Source organism: Bos javanicus, chromosome 15, assembly GCF_032452875.1.
Source record: "Bos javanicus breed banteng chromosome 15, ARS-OSU_banteng_1.0, whole genome shotgun sequence".
Lineage (NCBI taxonomy): Eukaryota > Metazoa > Chordata > Mammalia > Artiodactyla > Bovidae > Bos > Bos javanicus.
The window spans coordinates 43292860-43313127 of NC_083882.1; the positions used below are offsets into that span (position 1 = coordinate 43292860).

At 34.1% G+C, this 20268-nt stretch overlaps 1 protein-coding gene across 1 annotated transcript in view; it reads right to left on the reverse strand.

Moving 5' to 3' along the window:
• IPO7 (importin 7) overlaps positions 1–20268 on the reverse strand; it is a 44273-nt gene that overhangs the window by 13875 nt on the left and 10130 nt on the right. Inside the window, exons 2-10 of the mRNA XM_061440826.1 lie at positions 14723–14804; positions 12537–12690; positions 10599–10757; positions 7144–7300; positions 5898–5987; positions 3580–3674; positions 3364–3448; positions 1330–1464; positions 541–640 (exon numbers count right to left, since the gene is read on the reverse strand). Coding sequence (XP_061296810.1) covers positions 541–640; positions 1330–1464; positions 3364–3448; positions 3580–3674; positions 5898–5987; positions 7144–7300; positions 10599–10757; positions 12537–12690; positions 14723–14804 — 1057 coding nt within the window. The remainder of the gene's footprint in view (positions 1–540; positions 641–1329; positions 1465–3363; positions 3449–3579; positions 3675–5897; positions 5988–7143; positions 7301–10598; positions 10758–12536; positions 12691–14722; positions 14805–20268) is intronic.

Consider the following 20268-nt stretch of genomic DNA (forward strand, 5'->3'; position numbering starts at 1 on the left):
CAATGATTATTTTCTATCATATGAAGCCCCACTACTGTGAGAATTTTCACAATGGGGTCACAAAAATACCAACTACTGAAAGTACGTAAGATTTTGGTAGGAAGAAAGACTAATACTCAACATTAGCCAAATTACAATTCTTTAGTTCCATGCAGAGACTCCGTATGACTCCAGCTTCCCGTATGCGTCTTCTCAACTTCCATACACATGATGACTGACATGGGATCCAAAAGCACAGTTCAGATACTTAGTGTTAAGGCGTACCCTTGAATTTCTAACAGTTCTGGCATGTGCCAGAGGTATATCCAACAGTCATAACCTACTAACACTATTGTATTTACATCTGCTAAAAATGAGGATTATCATTATCAAATGACCAAACTAATGAAAAGCTTCCCAAATGACTTAACAATGGATAAATTATATTAAAATAATGGAAGATTTTTCAGTTCCAAAGGTGAGGCCTTAATATTCAAGGTTTATCATATAGAACCTTAACTACTGACATATTTTGTCTCTAAAAAAGTAAAATGTCCTCACCAAACTTCATGCGTATATATTCATAAGGGTCTTCTTGCCAAAGTTCCTCATCAGCATCTGTATAGCACATCAATGGAAAAATAACATCTTGGATAATGCCCTGCAATTTAAAAGTTAAGAAAGTAACCTTAATTCAGTTTTCAAATTTCTAATAAGTGCTAAAATAAAAATAACTCTACAGCATGTGTTTTATTTATTTTTTTTTTCATACAGCATGTGTTTTAAAGCTTAATATCAAACTTCAGTAAAATATAAATGCATTAAAATGCATTCTCAGATCAACCACCAACGTACATAATCTTACCCTCTGTGCAACAAGGGTAAGGCACGTGTCATAAAATAAGCCTATACATACACAGATAGCAACTAAGTATTCTTAGAAAACACAAAGTGAAGTTTTAGTCCATCAAACCCTACAGTTAAAAACAAAGCAAATACACTACTGGAAACAATACATAAGCCAATTAGCCTCAAAAGTAATTTGGTGAAATAGTCCTTTGTCTATTCCAAATTACATGTTAACTAGTCATGTTAAACTAATCATGATCTAACAGTCAGAACTTGAAGGCAAATTTTTAGATAATAGTTTCAGATTAAACAAATAAACTGAATATTCACAAAATATCTTTTATAAAGTTTTTCAGGGTGTTACTTTATTTTTCTAATATAAAACTATCAGAACTAGACCAAGTAACACACATTAAAAAATGGATTTTTTCAACCTTTTTGATAATTAATGTTATTTCCATTATATTTTCTAGAAAAATAGTTCAGATAGAAAATTGTTACTTGTATATGAGGCTTCAGATTCTTCCAGGTGAGAGCATGGGAAACTCCTTGATTAATATAATTTAACGTCTGTTGTAAAACTCGGGGAGCCATATATTGCTTCTCCTTGTACTGATATAACACCTTCAATAAAACCTTTGAAAAAAAATTTGATCAAAACCCAAAGCTTAAATAGAGTTTAACCATTTACAAGCTAGCAAAAACATCTGACACTACCCAGATCATCATCATAAAATAACCACCAGATTCTATTAAAAAGGAATTTTTTAAATTATGTATTGGAGAACTATATTTATTCCCAAAGTAAAATAAACAAATTGAGGTAACATTGTACATCAAAAGATGAGTTTCTTTATGAGTACATAAAGGATTAAATATAAGAAGAAAAAATCATATGCTATTTATGAACACACCACTGAGACAGCACTATATTGTTAAAATCAACTTTTAGGAAAATCTTACCCAAACCATTTAAGCAATTAATGTCTGCTAAGAGTTCTTATTCATCTTTGATATTTGAGAATAGCAGTTGTTAAAATATGACCTCAGAGGGTCTGACAGGTCAAAACTATTTTTGTAATAATGCTCAGTCATTATTTGCCATTTTTACTATGTTGACACTTGCATCAGTGATACAAAAGTGGTGGTGGTAAAACTTCAGGGGCCCAACATGAGTCAACAGAGCGGGATAAAGTGTACTAGCAGCCACCATATTCTTTACAGCCACATAGTCACAGAACAAACTTTCCTTAGGAATGTCCTTCACGAACCAGTAATGCATACATGCAGCACTTCTGCTACATACCAAAGTACAATGCTTGGAAGAAAAGCGGAAACAGCTTTTTTGGGGGGCGTTGTTTATCTCACAAGGCCTCAAAAAAAATGAAGCAACACTTGCCTATCCCTCCCTAGGCAAACCTTCAGTAAAAGGCGAAAGATTAATTTCCAAGAGAAACAAGAGTCAGAAATGAAAAAGTTTTTTCCAACAAATACCATAAGCTTGAACGAAAAACTGATTGATAAAATTATGGTTATTTAGACTTGTGTATATGGCAGATTTTTTTTTTTCCTCAAAAATGAACAAAATGAGCCTCTCACTGAAGTGAGAATATGTTACTGGTATTAAAATCCAAGACTTCAAGCAAAACTAGAATTCTCAAAATCTTACACCCACCACTTAGTTCCACTTGACAGCTTTTAAATATTTAAAGATACTTCTGATAAGATCAGTGGTGATATGAATGAATGAAAATTTTTAAAGTTACATAATGAAATCAATTAACATTCAGAAAATTGCCACTGACCCACTAAGTCAGTATTTTCCAATGACCAAGGCAGGATTACAAAATCATACATGGATAAAAGACCCATTCAAAGTACAATACCAAACCAATGAATGTTAATATAACAGAATATGAGATGTTTATTGCTATAGTTTCAAACTCTACATTGCAATTAACCTTTAAGAAAATACCACTGTCAAATGTTGGCATGATATAAAAAATTTCCACAATTATGTGTAAAGTATATTAAATCAGTCTTTTCTTTTCCAAATTATCTTTGAGACCAAATAATCTTTATTTACTTCCATTAGAAAAAATTAAAACAATGAATAGAGAGGCAGATGTGGTATATGGCTACCTTTTAGTAAGGCAGACATTAAAGATATTAGTAAAAACGTGCAACGATGCCATTTCCTCCTGCTAAAAATTTTTCATTTTGGAAAAGAGCTATTTTCAACAACAACAACAAAAAACATGTATTCTATTAATATGTGGCAGATTTGCTATTACTTTTAAATAAATTAATACTGTTAAATTTTATCTCAGTTTTTAAAACAGTAAATATCATTACATATAATACAATCCATTATCCAGATTGTAAGGAAGTCCTGAGACCAAAACATTTGCTAACTACAGTGTTCAAGATGTTAAAGACTGCTACATGCAATCTTTGGATGACAAAGAAACTAGAAATAAGCAAGATAAATTAACAGCGCCATGTTTTTACATGGAAAAATTATGTTAAACTTACTTGTTGGACACCAACAGCAAATGCTTTCAGAAATACTTCAGCAAATTCATTATACTCTTTGGAAACATTGCCAGGACTTCCATACCTAAAAGAACATTAAAATGCCCATCATGTCTTTATAATGTTTTATATCAACACTTATTAAAATAGTACCAAATCGTGAAGATTGAAAAAAAAAAAAAAAACTTAAGTTATCACATAATGAGAAGTGTTTACCTTTCAAAAAGCCTTGCTAAGATATGTAAAGCCCACTTCTTACATTTCCACCATGGTAACTCAGGTCTATCATCTTCTTCAACTTGAAGTGTTTCCTTTAAAGAGACATTTATTTAATGACAGACAACATAATCTAAAAGGAATACAGAGTGAGTTCAGAACAGATTCACAAAAACATGAATGCTCCTCCAACATTGGCCTCATTATAAAACGATATACTTGGAAAAGTACTAACCTTTGTTTATAAGAGGCGTTTTGTTTCACTACTTAGTTACAAAGGACATGCTTTTTCAAAGTCGTATAAAAGTTTAAACTCAAAAACATTTTAGTCATGATCCAAATAATACAAATAAAGGCCTGGGCAAGCAGCTTAACTAAAACCAGTATAGTTAAAGGGCACAAATCAAAAGGGCACAAAAAGCTCCATTTAAAAAATCTACTTTCAGAAATACTAGTTTAAATATATAAACAGATGAAAATATTCATTTACAAAACTATTTGTAACAGAGAAAAATGCCAAGAACTAAACACTCATTAATAAGGAGATGTTTAATTACGGAACATCCATAACAGACTACTACACAACCATTAAAAGAATGAACTGGCTCATTGTATTACTGACCTAAGACAGTCATGACATATTTTTAAAGACAAAGAAATGAGACTGTGAAACAACCAAAACTTCCATACACTGCCAGTGACAGCAATGATACAACTACTTTGGAAGTTATTTATAAAATTAAACATATACATTCATAGCAGCCTTATTTGTAACACTAAAATCTTGAAACCACCCAGATACACATTAACTTGTAAATAAATATAGAACATCCTTACAATAGGATACCACTTGTCAATAAAAAGGAACTACCATAACATAACATGAATGCATCATAAGTATATTAAGTAAAAGTAGATACAAAAAAAAATCACCTTTTTATTAGATTCTATGCAGGCAAAATTAATATATGGTGCTAGAAATTAGAATGGTGATGGTAGAATGACTAGATCCAGCCATGAGCAAATATTCTAGGTGCTGGTTATTTGAGTGAATATGACTGCTACAACTCAAACTGTTTACTTATATGTGCATGTTTATTATTACAAATGATACCAAAAAAGATGCAGAATATAGTTATGAAAACTCAAAGTTATATTTTATACCTATTAAATGTGTACAGAAAATAACTCATCAAATCACTTTTCTATGGAGTGGAAGGAAGGTCCTATTTACTTCTTCAGTGTATTTTTAAAATAAAAATTTGAGCACTAAAATGCAAACTAAATTACAAAACAGATTAGTCTCACTTATTCCACTAAAAAAAATTATGTTGGTAAATTACATAACCCTTCTATGCCTCTGTTTAAATAAATTCAGGATTTTTTTTTTTTTTGAACATTAGATAAGCAAGGTATGCAAAAGTACTTAAAACACACTAGGGATTCAGGAATTGAAAATTCGCTACCTCTCTAGAAAACTAGATTATAAAGAAAAATTGTGGTTATTTAAAAAATTGTTATTAAATGTGAAAAAAATAAGATTTTTTTTTATGGACAATTCTGTTTATGGGACTGAAAAACCAATGAATTGTACACTAAAATAGTGAATTTTATGGTATTTGAGTTAGATCTCTATAAGGTTGTTATTTTAAAACCAAGTAATATAACTAACAACAAAGTCTGACCAACTTGTAAATCAAGTTCTTCTTCAGTTCATCCAAGTCTGACAAATCACTAGATTAAAATCCAGCTACAGGCTCTTTGTTTCTTTTTGAGATATAATTGATATCTAACATTGTGTTAGTTTTAAGGTATAAACAGAATAATTTGATATATGTATAAACTGCAAAATGTTTACTACAGTAAGTTTTGGAAGATGGTGTAAAGGTACAAATTTCCAGGTATATGATAAATAAATTCTGGGGACACGGTATCTATAGATTTGATAAATAATAAATAACAAAAAAATATTGTTTATCTGAAGGTTGCTAGGACAGTATATTTAAAAGTTCTCACTATAAGAAAAAAAATTCCTAACTATGTCAGGTGATACATTTTATGAACTCAGTTAAAAACTGAAGAACAGAGAATTAGGATGGAAAAAATAAGCTATATATAAGCACCTTAAATAATACACATAACAACCTTTATAATTTTTCCCTTAATATACTCACATATATCAACAAATGAAACATGTATTTAGAAAAACTTGCATCACAAAATACATACATTCACAAAGAATGTTTTAGAAAATATCAATTAAAATTCTCAAAAGGTAACTAAATATTTAAGTTCAGTGATATAGGAAATACACTTACATTAGGTACATCCCTGTTCACAACAGTCTTTAAAATTTCTATCCATTCTGTCAGATTCTGTTGGTTTATCAGCTCCAGTGGTAATGTATACTAAATTAAAATCAAGAATCAATATTTTAAAATCTTTACCTTTTACTCTTTATAAAACCTAAAACGTACTTCATGCAATCCACATTTCCTCTTTTAGTAGATAGGCAAATTTCTCATCTGGCTGATTTGGTTAGTTTATGTACAATGGTCAACTGTGGCAAAGACAGTGAGCATTCTTGTCTGATTCCCAAATTTCTGGGAATACATCTAATTTTCACCATAAGGTACGATATCTTTTATTGAGTTAAGGAAATTTCTATTCCAGGATACTTGTTAATTTTTTTTAAAGCAGAAATGATTATTTTATCAAATACTTTATCTACCATCCTTAAAGATTGTTTACAGGTCTCTTTTTGCATAACATAAAACTTAATCACAAAAACTGGTTTTTCACTCTTGACATTCTCATGTTTCTGGGGTAAATCATATCACTTAATAGGAACTTAAAATCAATATCCTATTTAGCATTTCAGGACCTCTATTTTCACAAATGAGCCAGTACTATATTTTGATTTCAGGGTATGCTAGTCTCAAAAAATCAATTGGGTCCTATGCCCTAGAATAACTTATGAAAAGAACTTTCATTTCTTTAAAAATTGTATAAGGAGTCATTAGAAAGATATCAGATTATCTTTAAAGATCTAGCAATAGCATGAAAAATCCAACCAAACAATGGCAGTCCGTTATAATAACCTTAGTGGAAATAAAGTCTATTTAAATGAGATTTATAAAAAATAAGTAATGGTATGAATTGAACCAAAGACTCTGGCAGATGAGACAAATCTCTCTTGGCCATGTGGCACAAGAAGAGCAAGAATTTTAATCCTAATCGAAAACTCTGTTTCATAAGTAATTACAGTCCACTGAGACTATAGATACCACCATTTCCTTAGTTGGGTCTTTTATCCCAGGAAGATTTAGAATATATAAAGTCAAATCCACAGTATTAATCATTTTGTGTCAAGCTTAGGAATAGGTTTTGTAATTAGTGGGACAATCTACACATATATGGCATGACAAAGCACATGTCAGATGTAAACTCTAAGAACTGATTTTCAGTTTTGTGAATTCTTAAGCTGAAAGATATTCTTTACCATCATTAATGGTGCCAAATGATAGTGGACTTTATATATTAAAAACTACTTTTTAAAATTACCTGAACAAGAGCATAGAAGATCTTGAAAATTTGTTTCTGAATGAGAACAGATTGATCAGACTGATCAGAAAGAAGCTGGATAAAACGGTCCTTTAAAACTGGCAGGAAATGCTGCATTGCTGCTACCAATGGACTCCGTTCCTCTGGTTTCTTATACCTTTGGGTAGGAATATAAACTAATTCTGTGAGAATTTATTTACAATTTTATTTATAAATATAAACTACTTGCCTGTTTATACAGATAAAAGCAAATATTTTCTAAGCAATTTTATAGTCCTAGAAGAAAAACCTATTATGGAATTTAACCATAGGTAAAAAGCAACTTGAGAAAAACCTCAAATAACAAGAGAACATCTAAAATTTACTGAGTATTTATTATGAGGTAAATAACCTCCAAGGCCTCATTAATATTCTCACTTCTATAGCTGAGGAAACTGAGGCACAGAGTAGTTAAATATCTTCCCCAATATATAAATCTAGGTATGAACCTTAGCAGATTCAGGATCTGCCCTTTAACCATTTCACTATGTTATCACTAACTGTGAATACTGATACAACTGAGGAGCTACAATGATTTGGTTTTTAAACATTAGGAGCTGATGTGATTTATACACCAAAAGCATTACGGAAGAAATGGCATCTGTAAAGCAGAAAATATTCTATTTCTAAAAGCACTATAAATCACTGTAGTGACATGTTACCACTATAAATTTGTAACCTTTCTGGCAACAAAGCCTGACCTCAACAGGATATTGATGATCTCTGTTTATCCCATTTGGACTAAATATTCATATACTTATAGCATGTATAAAAAATGATGTTTGATTCCTGGATACTGGTATAGATTTCAATAGAAAATATATTATGTGAACCTTGTTAAACCTTTGTAAACTTTGAAAAATCCTGAATTCTGACTTACATTTTGCTTCAAAGATATGAGTAAACAAGTGCTGACTAACTGAGACATTCCCCCGTAGAGATCCTTAGCATTTTAACAGTACTATTAAAAGGTCTACTGGCTTTTTTTTTTTTAATTAAGTAACTGATTTCCCCTATCAGACCCCAGTTTTATCTACCACTAGCTTTTCTAAAGGGAGAAAATGTATCTAAGAATTGAGTGTGTTAGTACGTTTTTAAAGGTAAAGGTAGACATTCCTAAAAGGCAGGAGTGTTTTTTCCACTGGGTGAAACAAGAAGCAAAGTAAACTGCCAAGATTAAAATAAGAGCAATGCTCATGCTAATAATGATTTGAGATTAAACAATTAACTGACAGTTTTAAATATTATTTGATATGCTGAGAAATTACACCTAGTATACATTTAAAGGTTACCTGAACATTTCTTTGAGTCAATAAAAACAGTAACGATTTACAAAAGGAAGCCATTTGCACTCTCCAATTTGATTAGACAAGCTGTATTAATTACTGACAATATTATCTTGTAACAACAAAGAGGAGAACTATATTATGCAACCCTCTCTCCATTATCTAATCCAGCGATCGCCCACATTATTATTTTCATACTCATTAGTTTAGATATTGTACCATCCAACTTCCAGGCCACCACTCAGTGCAGAGAGGGAGTTAGGAGAGAAGAATGTTTTAAAATGGAAGGGGTTTGAGTATGAAAATAATTTATGGAAGGATACAAATACTATTCCATAAGACCTGAAAGCTCCTGAAAGCATGAAAATGTGATACCAATAAAAGCCTACGGAGCGATCAAGATGGTGGAGGAATAGGATGTGGAGCTCACCTCTTAAATAAAAGCCTATTATCAGTGTCAATCTGGTGAACCATACTCAGGGAATTCTCAAAAACTAGCCAATCACTTTCCTCTTTAAAAAAAGAAGTAAGTCAATTTGCATGTAAAAGATCACATGCAAATTCCCCATCTTGGCATTCAAAACCGTCTTTTAACAAGGTCCCAATTTACTAATTTAAAACGAACCCCAATCTCTCACCAGAAGTTAGCCATACCAGTCAGTGGTCTCCTCACTACCCACTAAAGACAGTGTCTCATTTCTGCCTCGGCGTCTTTATTTGCTCACTCCATGTGGTGTGACATATCTTTCTCTTCAAATGTTCCTTCTATGCTCCTTCAACTGACAAGCATTTCCTAAGGATCTATGCTCCTGAAGGCCATCACAACTTTCGATTTCTGCATGCATTTTCGTAGAACTGCTTTAGTCCACACAGGCCCCTTGTGAACACCTTGTGCTCCACAAACACTGGCTGAAAATAAACTGAAATTCCACCACTGCAGCAGTCTCCTATGTTTTCCATTTAAAAAATCCCTATCATACTCTCTCCTACTAAAGATTACAGGGCAGGAGAGACTTGAACCTTCTCAATGACAATGACAGCTTGTTATTATTATTCTCTCTCAGTCACTCACTTACCAGAACTACAACAACTGGCACTCCGACAGAGGTTGGAGCAACAGCTGGAACATCCCTTAGCAGGAAGATGGGTAGCTGGTGGGAACACAAGAAAACACCAGTACCAATGCTGTAAATGGTATATTTCTTTCCTGCTCAGAACAAAAGCAGCAGTTCATCAGCTACTTTGAGTGGGACCCAGAAAGGATATCAGAGGCTAACTTCAGGCCCCAGAGTTAGAGGGCTCACAGTGTGTAGCTGTTAGGACTAGAAATAAAGCCACCATCATGGTGTAGTGTTCCTTCTTCTTTAATTTTCTAACATCAAAATTTTCAAGTGCCTACCAATTTCATTATTTTCACCACACACTTAAGAGAGAAACCTCAACAACATTAGGCTTACTACTTTTAGTGCTACACCTCACTACTTTTAGTGCTACCTCAGCTTCCAAGGTTAGATGTTTTTTTTCCTGATCCCTAAACCCAGGTCTAAAATGATCCCTAAATCTTTCTTACTGATACTAAGTACTTACACAGACTATAATTTGCTCAAATACACCAACACTGAAGCAGATGACTATGAATCCTTCAAACACAATGATTAAAAAATGATCAAATGAATTTCCAACACATTCTTCTTAAAGAATTAGAGGTAGGTTCTTGAAACTTAGCAAGAACTCAAATTAAGATAAAAAGTTACAGAAAGCCAGGAAAAGAGCTCTAAAGCTCAGTGTACTCTGACCCCTTTCACATCTTAAAAAAAGCTTATCTTTAGGCCTATTATCAGCACAATTGAGGAGTCTATATAGAAGAGTTATAGATAACTTAGGTTTTGAATAGGCAAATAGATGATTAAGAAGAAAGGGCACAATGAGTTTCACAGCTGAATCAACAGAAAAGACTGCAGAATTAAAACAAGAATGCTATTTCAAAACGAAGACACAATTAAAATCAACATGTAATTCACTAACTTTGGTATATAGATCAAATGAAATTTTAAGTCGTTCAAACCGATTAGCTTAAATTTCCCAAGCTTTTTCTACTTCTCAGAACTATAGGAATTGAGAGATACTTACTCATAATTTTTCACAAGCTGATAGAGGCAAAGAAGAATTCCTAGCCAACATGCACTGTTGTCAGACTGAAGATAAAAGCCAATTTTGTCCACAATAGCAGTCCAGCGACTTGGATAATCATGTTTGATGATATGATGAATGCATGTAGTAAGCTGTACCCTGAAAGTCAAAAATAAACAATAAGAAGGAAGAAATACTAAGCCCATGCCATAATTAGAGAAGCCTTCGCCACAATGGAAAGATCCCACATGCCCAAAAGAAGAACCAAAGCAGCCAAATATATATATATGGCTTTAAAATCAACATTGAAAAAACTAAGATCATAGCATCTGGTCCCATCACTTCATGGCAAATAGATGGGGAAACAATGGAAACAGTGACAGACTTTATTTCTTGGGCTCCAAAATCACTGCAGATGGTGATTGCAGCCATGAAATTAAAAGACGCTTGCTCCTTGGAAGAGAAGCTGTGACCAACTTAGACAGCATATTAAAAAGCAGAGACATTACTTTGCTGACAAAGGTCCATCTAGTCAAAGCTATGGTTTTTCCAGTGGTCATGTATGAATGTGAGAGTTGGACCATAACGAAAACTGAGCACTGAAGAATTGATGTTTTTGAATTGTGGTGTTAGAGAGGACTCTTGAGAGACCCTTGGACTGCAAGGAGATCCAACCAGTCAATCCTGAAGGAAATCAGTCCTGAATATTCACTGGAAGGACTGATGCTGAAGCTGAAGCTCCAATATGTTGGCCACCTGATGCAAAGACCTGACTCACTGGAAAAGACCCTGATGCTGGGAAAGACTAAAGGCAGGAGGAGAAGGGGACGACAGAGGATGAGATGGTTGGATGGCATCACCGACTCAATGGACATGAGTTTGAGCAAGCTCCGGGAGTTGGTGATGGATAGGGAAGCCTGGAATGCAGCAGTCCATGGGGTCGCAAAGAGTCCCACACAACTGAGCAACTGGATTGCACTTTCCAAGTGGTGCAGTGGATAAGAATTCCCCTGCCAATGTGGAGGACACAGGCTTGATCCCTGGTCCAGGAAGATTCCACAAGCCGCAGAGCAACTAAGCCCGTGCACCCCAACTACTGAAGCCCATGCGCCCTAGAGCATGCAAGCTGCCAACAACTGAGCCCACATGCTGCAACTACTGAAGCCTGAGTACCTAGAGCCTGTGGTCTGCAATGAGAAGCCAGCACACCGGGACAAAGAGTAGCCCCTGACTGCTGCTAGAGAAAGCCTGAGCAAAGCTACAAAGACTCAGTGCAGCCAAAAATAAATTTTAAAAAACAAGTCACTAAGCAAGAACTATTACTACTGATTTCAAAGAAACCCAACAAATGTTACAAATGCAGGTAATTGTATTTTTTTTCATCCCCATCAACTGATAGGTTTTGTTCAGAACATCAATACAATATAAAGTATATGACAGAATTCTATAGTTTTCTACGCTCCCTTTCATCTAAACATAGTATGTTTCACAAGTTTGACATGAAGTTTAAAGTTCTGGATTTTAATAAATGTAAAATTAAACTGCAGTGAGAAAGTAAAACAAAAAACTAATTTTCCTGTAACAGCATTTAAGTTTTGTGCTTCAGAAAGGATAGACTTTGGGGGGGATCTCCGCTGGGTCTTGGTTACAGCACTAGGGATCTTGGCTGCATCTTGCTGAATCTTTCAGTCACAGCACACTGACTCTGGAGTTGTGGCACATAGGCTTTAGTTGCTCCACAACATGTAGGATCAAAGTTCCCCAAACAGGGACTGAACCTGCATCCCCTGCCATTGTAAAGTGGATTCTTAACCCCTGGATCACCAGGGAAGTCTCCAAAACAACCAATTTTTATGTGCTGAAAGATTCCCTTTCCTGCAAACCCTGAAAATTATTACCTTCAATAAAATAATGGTTAAGTTTAAAATACATACATACCTGATGAGCTCAGGAGAGTGGATAATGGCTTCTACAATATTTTCTCGAATACAATGTCGATCTTCTTCAGGAATAGTATAAGGGGATATATCCCCTGGTGCTGTTTCCCGATCAGGCCAATACTGCGTTATCATATTTTTCAAATAGATAACACCTAAAATATAGATCAATTTGACAAAAGAATGTGAAAGCACTGTAACCATCCCCGCATCTACACCTCAGTTTCTTTCTTTTAGACCAACCACTGCTAGTAAAGCTATCCTTTTAAAACTAAAATACTGTATTCTATTATTTAAAAAGTTGACAAAACACAAATCTAAGGTTGGCTACAGTAATCACCCACAAAGTCATTATTAAATATACAGTCTGCGGGAGTTGGTGACGGACAGGGAGGCCTGGCGTGCTGCGGTTCATGGGGTTGCAAAGAGTTGGACACGACTGAGCAACTGTACTAAACTGAACTGAACTGCAGTAAGTCTGCAAACTAAAACAAAACCGTTTTTACAATGCATTTACACACAACACTTTTCACCCTGTTTTCTGTAGGAAAGCTGTTTTACCAAGTCTGTTTTTTAAATGAAACTTCTAAAAAACGAAACTGAATACACGTACCAATAAAGTTTCTACTTAATCTCGGAATCTAGAACTGTGAGAAACAGCCTCTGAGGATTTCTTTCTATCTTAATGCACCAAAGAAGTGGATGTATATACTTACTTGTACAATTTTGATTCAGTATTTTAAAAGGTGTTTAGTCAAACAAAATACATAAACAAGTGGGAACTGTACTGCAAGAACCTTATGATTCACTCTACTCCATCCAGAATGCTTGAGCTCTACTACAAAGACAGTAAATGTACCTTTCAAAGTCTAACAAATGAAACCACCATATACCATGCACTATACAATATAATTCAGTTATTACAAGGATGTAAATTTTAAAGTAATGATGATACTATAAAAATTAGGACCAATTCCACAGTTCAGTTGCTTCTGGCTTTATACATACTAAAAAAACAACTTTCTAGTAGAATTTAATTTTGCTAAAACACATAATCAAGTTTCTAAGGTGCTTAAGATCCTTCCTAAATCCAAAGGCTTTCAACATCTTAGTAAAACTTTTGAGATTTAAAGGCAAAGATTCTTATCTAAAAAAATATCCAAAGGGGAAAATGTCAACTTTATAAGTAAAAGAGAAATGACAGTTAAAATAGTCAAACCAACCTTTTCCTATTTAACTAGAAAATTTTTTTAAAGATTTACTGTTGACCATGGTTCAGTGAAATTACTGTATTTTATAGACACAAAAGTCTCATTTGTGTTATTTATATGCCAATTTTTAAAAAGTCATAACTTCCATTCATTCATTCATTTACCGAGTACCTTCACTGTGTCAGGCAATTCTTTAGGTACTCGGAATACAACTGTTAACCATACAGACCTGATATTAAATTCCAACAACTGAGAAAGGTTTCAGAGCATATGGAACATTAAGGTAAACCATTTAGTCATTAAAATATAAATTTTAGGATTAACACTATGTAGAGAAAAGGGATGTGCTTGCATTAAATAAAGTAAGCGGAAAAATTTTTTTAAAAAACAAAATCGGTGTAAGGAAAAAGAACAGCAAAAAATAACTCCAGAATATAAGTGGTTTTTCCAAAACAATAGTTATTTGCAGTTTATATGTCCTATAAGAAATGCATCTGCAAATAAACAACAAGCATTAAAGATGTGAATTCCATTACTGTGCTGATTAACAGATAATATCAGAAGTAGCATGCCACATTTTCATAGACTCTGATACTGAAGGAATTAATATTTTGTTGAAACTGGGACTAAGAAATAGTATCTTTTAAATGGTTAAAATAAAACAGTAAAAGCAAATAACTGGAGGTTTGTATCTTAGAATCATCCATCAAGGAAGGAAACACAATATGGAGAATCTTGCAATAAACCTCATCAATTTTCCAGCTTTTTTCTTAATTTGGTGAAATATCACATTCCTTTAAACTCTGCCACCAGATACCAACGTACTTGCGACAGTTCGTAGTAAACACAAGGGGGCCAAATCAATTTTCTGGGAAGAAAATCACAGAAGGATCTTCCCAAGACACTTCTGCTATTCAACTATGAACCTTTCAAACATTATTTACATATATCCAAGAAAATAATTCAGGAAACTTGCCTGCCTGTCTCACAGGTAAATCCAGTTGTTCCGACATAGTAATCTGAAGCAGCGTTGAAACAAAATTCAGAGACTTGTGTGCCTACAAATAAAAAAATATAGTTTAAATTTCTGCAAATAAATATTCTTAGTACTCTTATTTCACTACTTGGCTGGCACAAAAGGCTCTCCTCCACTAGCTGGTTCCAGTATTTCCTACCACTCACATATAAGAAACACACACAAAACGCAGTAATCTAACTCCTAAAACCTTCATATGTTTGCATTTGCCTACATACTGTTGAACTTCTAACCACATTGATGGCAGCAGCTCACAAACAGTCTCCTCTGTGATACCTATTTCCCCAATTCAGTAATAATTTCTCCAGGGATATTCTATTAAGTGGCTAGACAAAAATGAAATGAGCAAAAATTAATAACCTGAGGGGGTCATTTCCAAGGTGCTAATAACATTTTGTATCATAATACAGCTGTTTTATAAGTGTGTCCAGTTTGTGAAAATTAATCAACTGTATCCTCATGATCATTTTCTGTATGCATGCTATATTTAAAAATAGCTTTGAACATACAATAATAGTAGGATATAAACTGCATGACTTAATAAATGTATTTACATGAATATACAATGCAACACATACAGAAAATAATGAAATGCACCAAAAATACTAATGAGTTATATCTGGGACGGTAGGATTATAGAGATTTTCTATTAGCCAAATTTTATGCCATGATCCTGGATTACTTTCATTAACAACACAAAAAAGTTAGTTAATTCCTAAATCTGTCATATTTGCTTTTATTAAAAAAGACCTGAAATCTCTTCTTATATGTATTCTCATTCCCTCTTCCACAATATAAATACCTCCTATAATGTCCTTCCAGCCCAAGTTTTAGTATTTTTCTGCGCATGTTCACATGGACACTCATAATTTTTAGTTTCCTCCTTATAGACTTTTTCATGCATTCTACAAACACATTCTTAGAAACAGAAGAATTTCCCTTCAGATATAAAAAAATGTCTTCCACATTAGACCCAAAGGGATACTCTGCTCATTTAGTCACTCCAAAAATGATTTACTTAGTTGTTCTTGGTGCAAAACACTATACCAGGACCTGAAAACACAAGGTTGAACAAGACAGGAAGTCTCCATGACCTCATGGAAAATGAACAATGAAGGAAAATAAGACAGCCAAACAGGTAACTGTAATGAAGTATCAATATAATGGAAGAAACAGAAAACACTCCGGGAGAATCAAAAGTAGAATCTCCTAACCCAGAAGTAGTATTTAAATTTAAGACCTGGACAGGAGCAGTTAAATAGATAGAGGGGAGGAATTTACCCTTTTCAGTACTCTAAATAGATCTGAACAGTTAACCGTTATCTTTCATGAAACACCCTGCCATCTAAATCATTCATACATCACTTTTCCTGGTACCTTTTCAGGCTCCTTTGGTTGTTTCTCATTCTGTCTACATGGTTCAAGAACTCAGTCATAGGCCAGCTTTTCTGCTCCCCAGCTGATTTCATGCAACTCCTATCTTTAACTACCATCTATAAATCAAATGTAGTTTCCAGTCAAGGACACACTAACAGAACTATTTAACATCCCTACCTCCATTATCACAGGATTTTCAGACTTACTATGATGAAATCATTTTTTCCCCTAAAAGTCGTGACTCTTCCTTGTACCACCCCTCCCAACCTGTCATCACTATCTGTTATTCATATCTGAAAATTGACTGTCATCTTTAATATGTTCCTCTTCTTTTAAAATTAAAAAAAAATGTTTTTAATTTATTGATTTTTCACTGTGCTGGGTCTCTGTTGCTGTGCACATGTTTTCTCTAGAGCAGAGACTACTCCTCCTTGCACTGCACAGGCTTCTCGCTGCAGTGGCTTCTCTTGTTGCAGAGCACAAACTTTAGGGCACTCTGGCACAGTAGTTGCTGCCCACAGGCTTTTTCAACCCTCAGCACATGGAATCTTCTCAGAGCAGAGATTGAACCCATGTCTCCTGCATTGGCAGGCAGATTCTTAACCACTGGACCACCAGGGAAGTCCACTTTCCTCTTCTTATCCCAATTCAATACATCACACTCTATCAATTGCATAGCCAAAATGGTTGTATAATTGATATATCCACTTTCTCCATTCCCACTAACACCAACCTAGTCCAACTGACTATCATCCCTCTTAATATAACCATTTGCCTCCCCAACCATGCTTTATTTAGTACTTAATAATCTTTAAAATTGTAAAGTAATCCCCTTGAAACACATCTTTTAACAATTTTCTAGTGTATTTCCTAAGGCCTAAAAGGCCCTGTCTTATCTTGTTCTGCTTATTTCTTCAGCCTCACTTAAAGAAATTTCCTCATCCCCCTCATTGCCCCACCTTAGGTTTTTGCAACAATAAACATTACCCCATTTCAGTCTTTGTACACGCTGTCACTTTCTGCCTACATCACTCTTCTCTCCAATGCTCCACCAGAGTTAACTGGTCCACACCCTTATTCTTTAGGTCTCAAGTTTAAACCTTTCCTTAGAGAAGCATTTCCTTACTGATCACACTAGGGCTAAGTAGGGCTCCCAATTACTCTCATAAGCTCCAAGGGTTTTTTTTTCCCACTTCATAATAATTATTACATATTTGTAGACTGGCTTTATGTCTGCCTCTCCTATTAGACTCAAGACACACTAGTAATAAACACTTTACTATCTTTATATCCAATTACTCATATTTGGCATTCAAGATAATCAACAAATTTATTAAAAGAATAACTGAATGAATTAACAAAAAAGGTGCCTTAGAGGCAGTTGTGATCACATAGAGGTTGTATGGAGCAAAAAAGCAAATTTGTATTTTTAGACTGGTAAGCCCACAAAGACCACTACTATGATACTTCTTAAGTCATTAATATTACAGCAATATATCTTATCTCCTGCATAAAATTGTGAACTCTATGAATGAACTGCTAGAATTCAAGACAGTACTGGTTATAAACCTAAGTGATGTCATGTCCTACATTTTAAACTCCTGAGCAAGTTTAATTCAGCAAATTAATTTTTTTTATTGTGAAGATTAATTATATTTAACAAATATTTATGGCACTTTTTTTAAAAGATTCTTTTCCCATATAGGCCATTACAGAGTACTGAATGGAGTTCCCTGTGCTATACCAGCAGGTTCTTATTATCTCTTTTATATATAGTAGTATATAGAAGTCTGCAGCAAATCTAACTCTTAATTACAAAGTCAGTTTAACAAAATCTACTTCACAGGATAGCTATAAGGAAATAACACGAAAAGTATTTTAGCAAACATCAAAACATGACAGGGAGTTCCTTGGTGGTCTAATGGTGAGGATTCCAGGCTTTCACTGCCATGGCCAGAGATTAATCCCTGATCAGGGAACTAAGAATCCTGCAAGTTGTGCAGTGTGGCCAAAAAATAAAAACAACGAAAAAACACACAAAAATCATACCTCATCTTTCTCAGAAAGTATGTTCTAAAGTCAGCTGGGCATAAATTGACTTTGCCAAATTACCTTTCAGTACGTTAAATCACTCAAAGTACAACATGCAGTTTCATTTATATATAATGCTCTCCTGAGGTCCCAATTCTGCAGTTTATCATTCTGAGTAGAAAAAGACTGCTTTCTATGACTGGAACTCCAAATGAGGCTGTTGGTTTACATTTAGGAGTCACTTTATAACAACAAAAACCACCACACAACGGCTACTGTTTTTGTTGGTTGGACATAGACAGCTACATGTTGAGTTAGAAGTGAGCACGTGCGACTCAGTGCATCTTCCTGTAACACAATAGGTACCACATGTTATAATAACAAAGGACCTTTATCAATTTCTAACTTCTTAAGGTTTAAACAACACAAAAAAACCCCTTAGGAGTACTTGAAGGAAACCAAGGTGAATATTTTTATCCTCTTGGTGGAGAAAACCTAAGCCTAACACTTTAAAGGGTGAAAGACATGAAATAGTTTTGGTATCAGATAGATAAAAGCAAAGCTTCATAGGCTTCGGCCTTGCCTTGGTGTAAATAATGTTGAGGGGAACAAAAGGAAAATACCTCAACATCTGAGGAAGTGTTAACTACTCCAAAACAAAAATCAACAAATATGTGCGAGCAAATTACAAAATAATTAGCACAAGGAGCTACCTAGTGGCTTAGTGGTTAGGATTCCAGGCTTTCACTGCCATGGCCCAGGTTCAACCCTTGGTTGAGGAACTGAGATCCCACAAGCCACATGGCATGGCCACACACACGCGTGGACGAGACAAAGCTACCCCAAAACAATATATGCAACACCAAAGCACTGATCAAGGTAAGGAAAAAAAGGAACTCAGTGCTGGTAGATTATAAAATGGTACAACCATATTGGAAAACTGGCATTATCTGACATGCACTTATCTCATAACCTAGCAATTTCCCTCTTATATATTCAAGAGAAATAAGGGGTTATGTTCATAATACCTATTAACATGTGACTATATAAACCATATAAACATGACTATATAACATGTGATATAATTCATACATGAAATACTATACAATAACTTAAAAAAAAAATACCCAACCTATGAAATCAATAATACAGATATCAAAAACATGTTGAGAAAGAAGCCAGACTATGATATAGTATGATATACTATGTAATCCTATTAACATGAAGTTTAAGGACAGGTGAATCCAAGCTACAATTAACAGAAATCAGAGTAACAGTAACCTAAAGAAAGGTACTGATTAGGAAGAGTCTTAAGGGAAAGTTCGAGGCCAATGAAAATGTTTTCTCTATTTGTCTATCCATCTTAATCTGGAGGATGATACTTAGGTAAAAGCTCACTGAGTTGTACATATTTTTGAGCTTTGTATTATATATAAATTATCCCTCAAAAGAGAAAAAAAATCAACAAGATTACTTATACTTGAACATTCACAGCATTATTCATAACTAAGTGGAAACAACCAAGATGTCCTTCAATGGGTAAGCAAAATGTAAGCATATCCATTCATTCGTGTAACATTATTCAGTAATAACAAAGAATGAAGTACTGACACATAGTACAATACGTATGAAGCTTAAAAACATTACACTATGTGAAAGAAGCCAGTCACCAAAGGCTACAGATGGTATGATTTCATTTGTATCAAATGTCCAGAATAGGTAAATCTATGGGCAGAAAGTAGCCGAGGACTGGAGGTGTGTAGGAAGAAGTAGGGAGTGACTGCTAATAGTATGGATTTCTTATTGGGGTGATAAAAATGCTCTAAAGTTTGTGGTGACGGATCCATAACTGTGCATATACTAAAAAACCCTTGAATTGGACACTAAAGTGACTGAATTCAATAAATTTATTATTTTAAAAAACCAGCGAAACTAAACATTGAAAATAAGTACTAATTTATCACTCTATTATCTTGTCACTTTGAATGCTTTCAGAAACACACCAGCATAAATCCAAAAAGCACAACTGACCAAAAAAAACTGTTATGTTCAGACAACTGAGCTAGACTAAGGTTAAG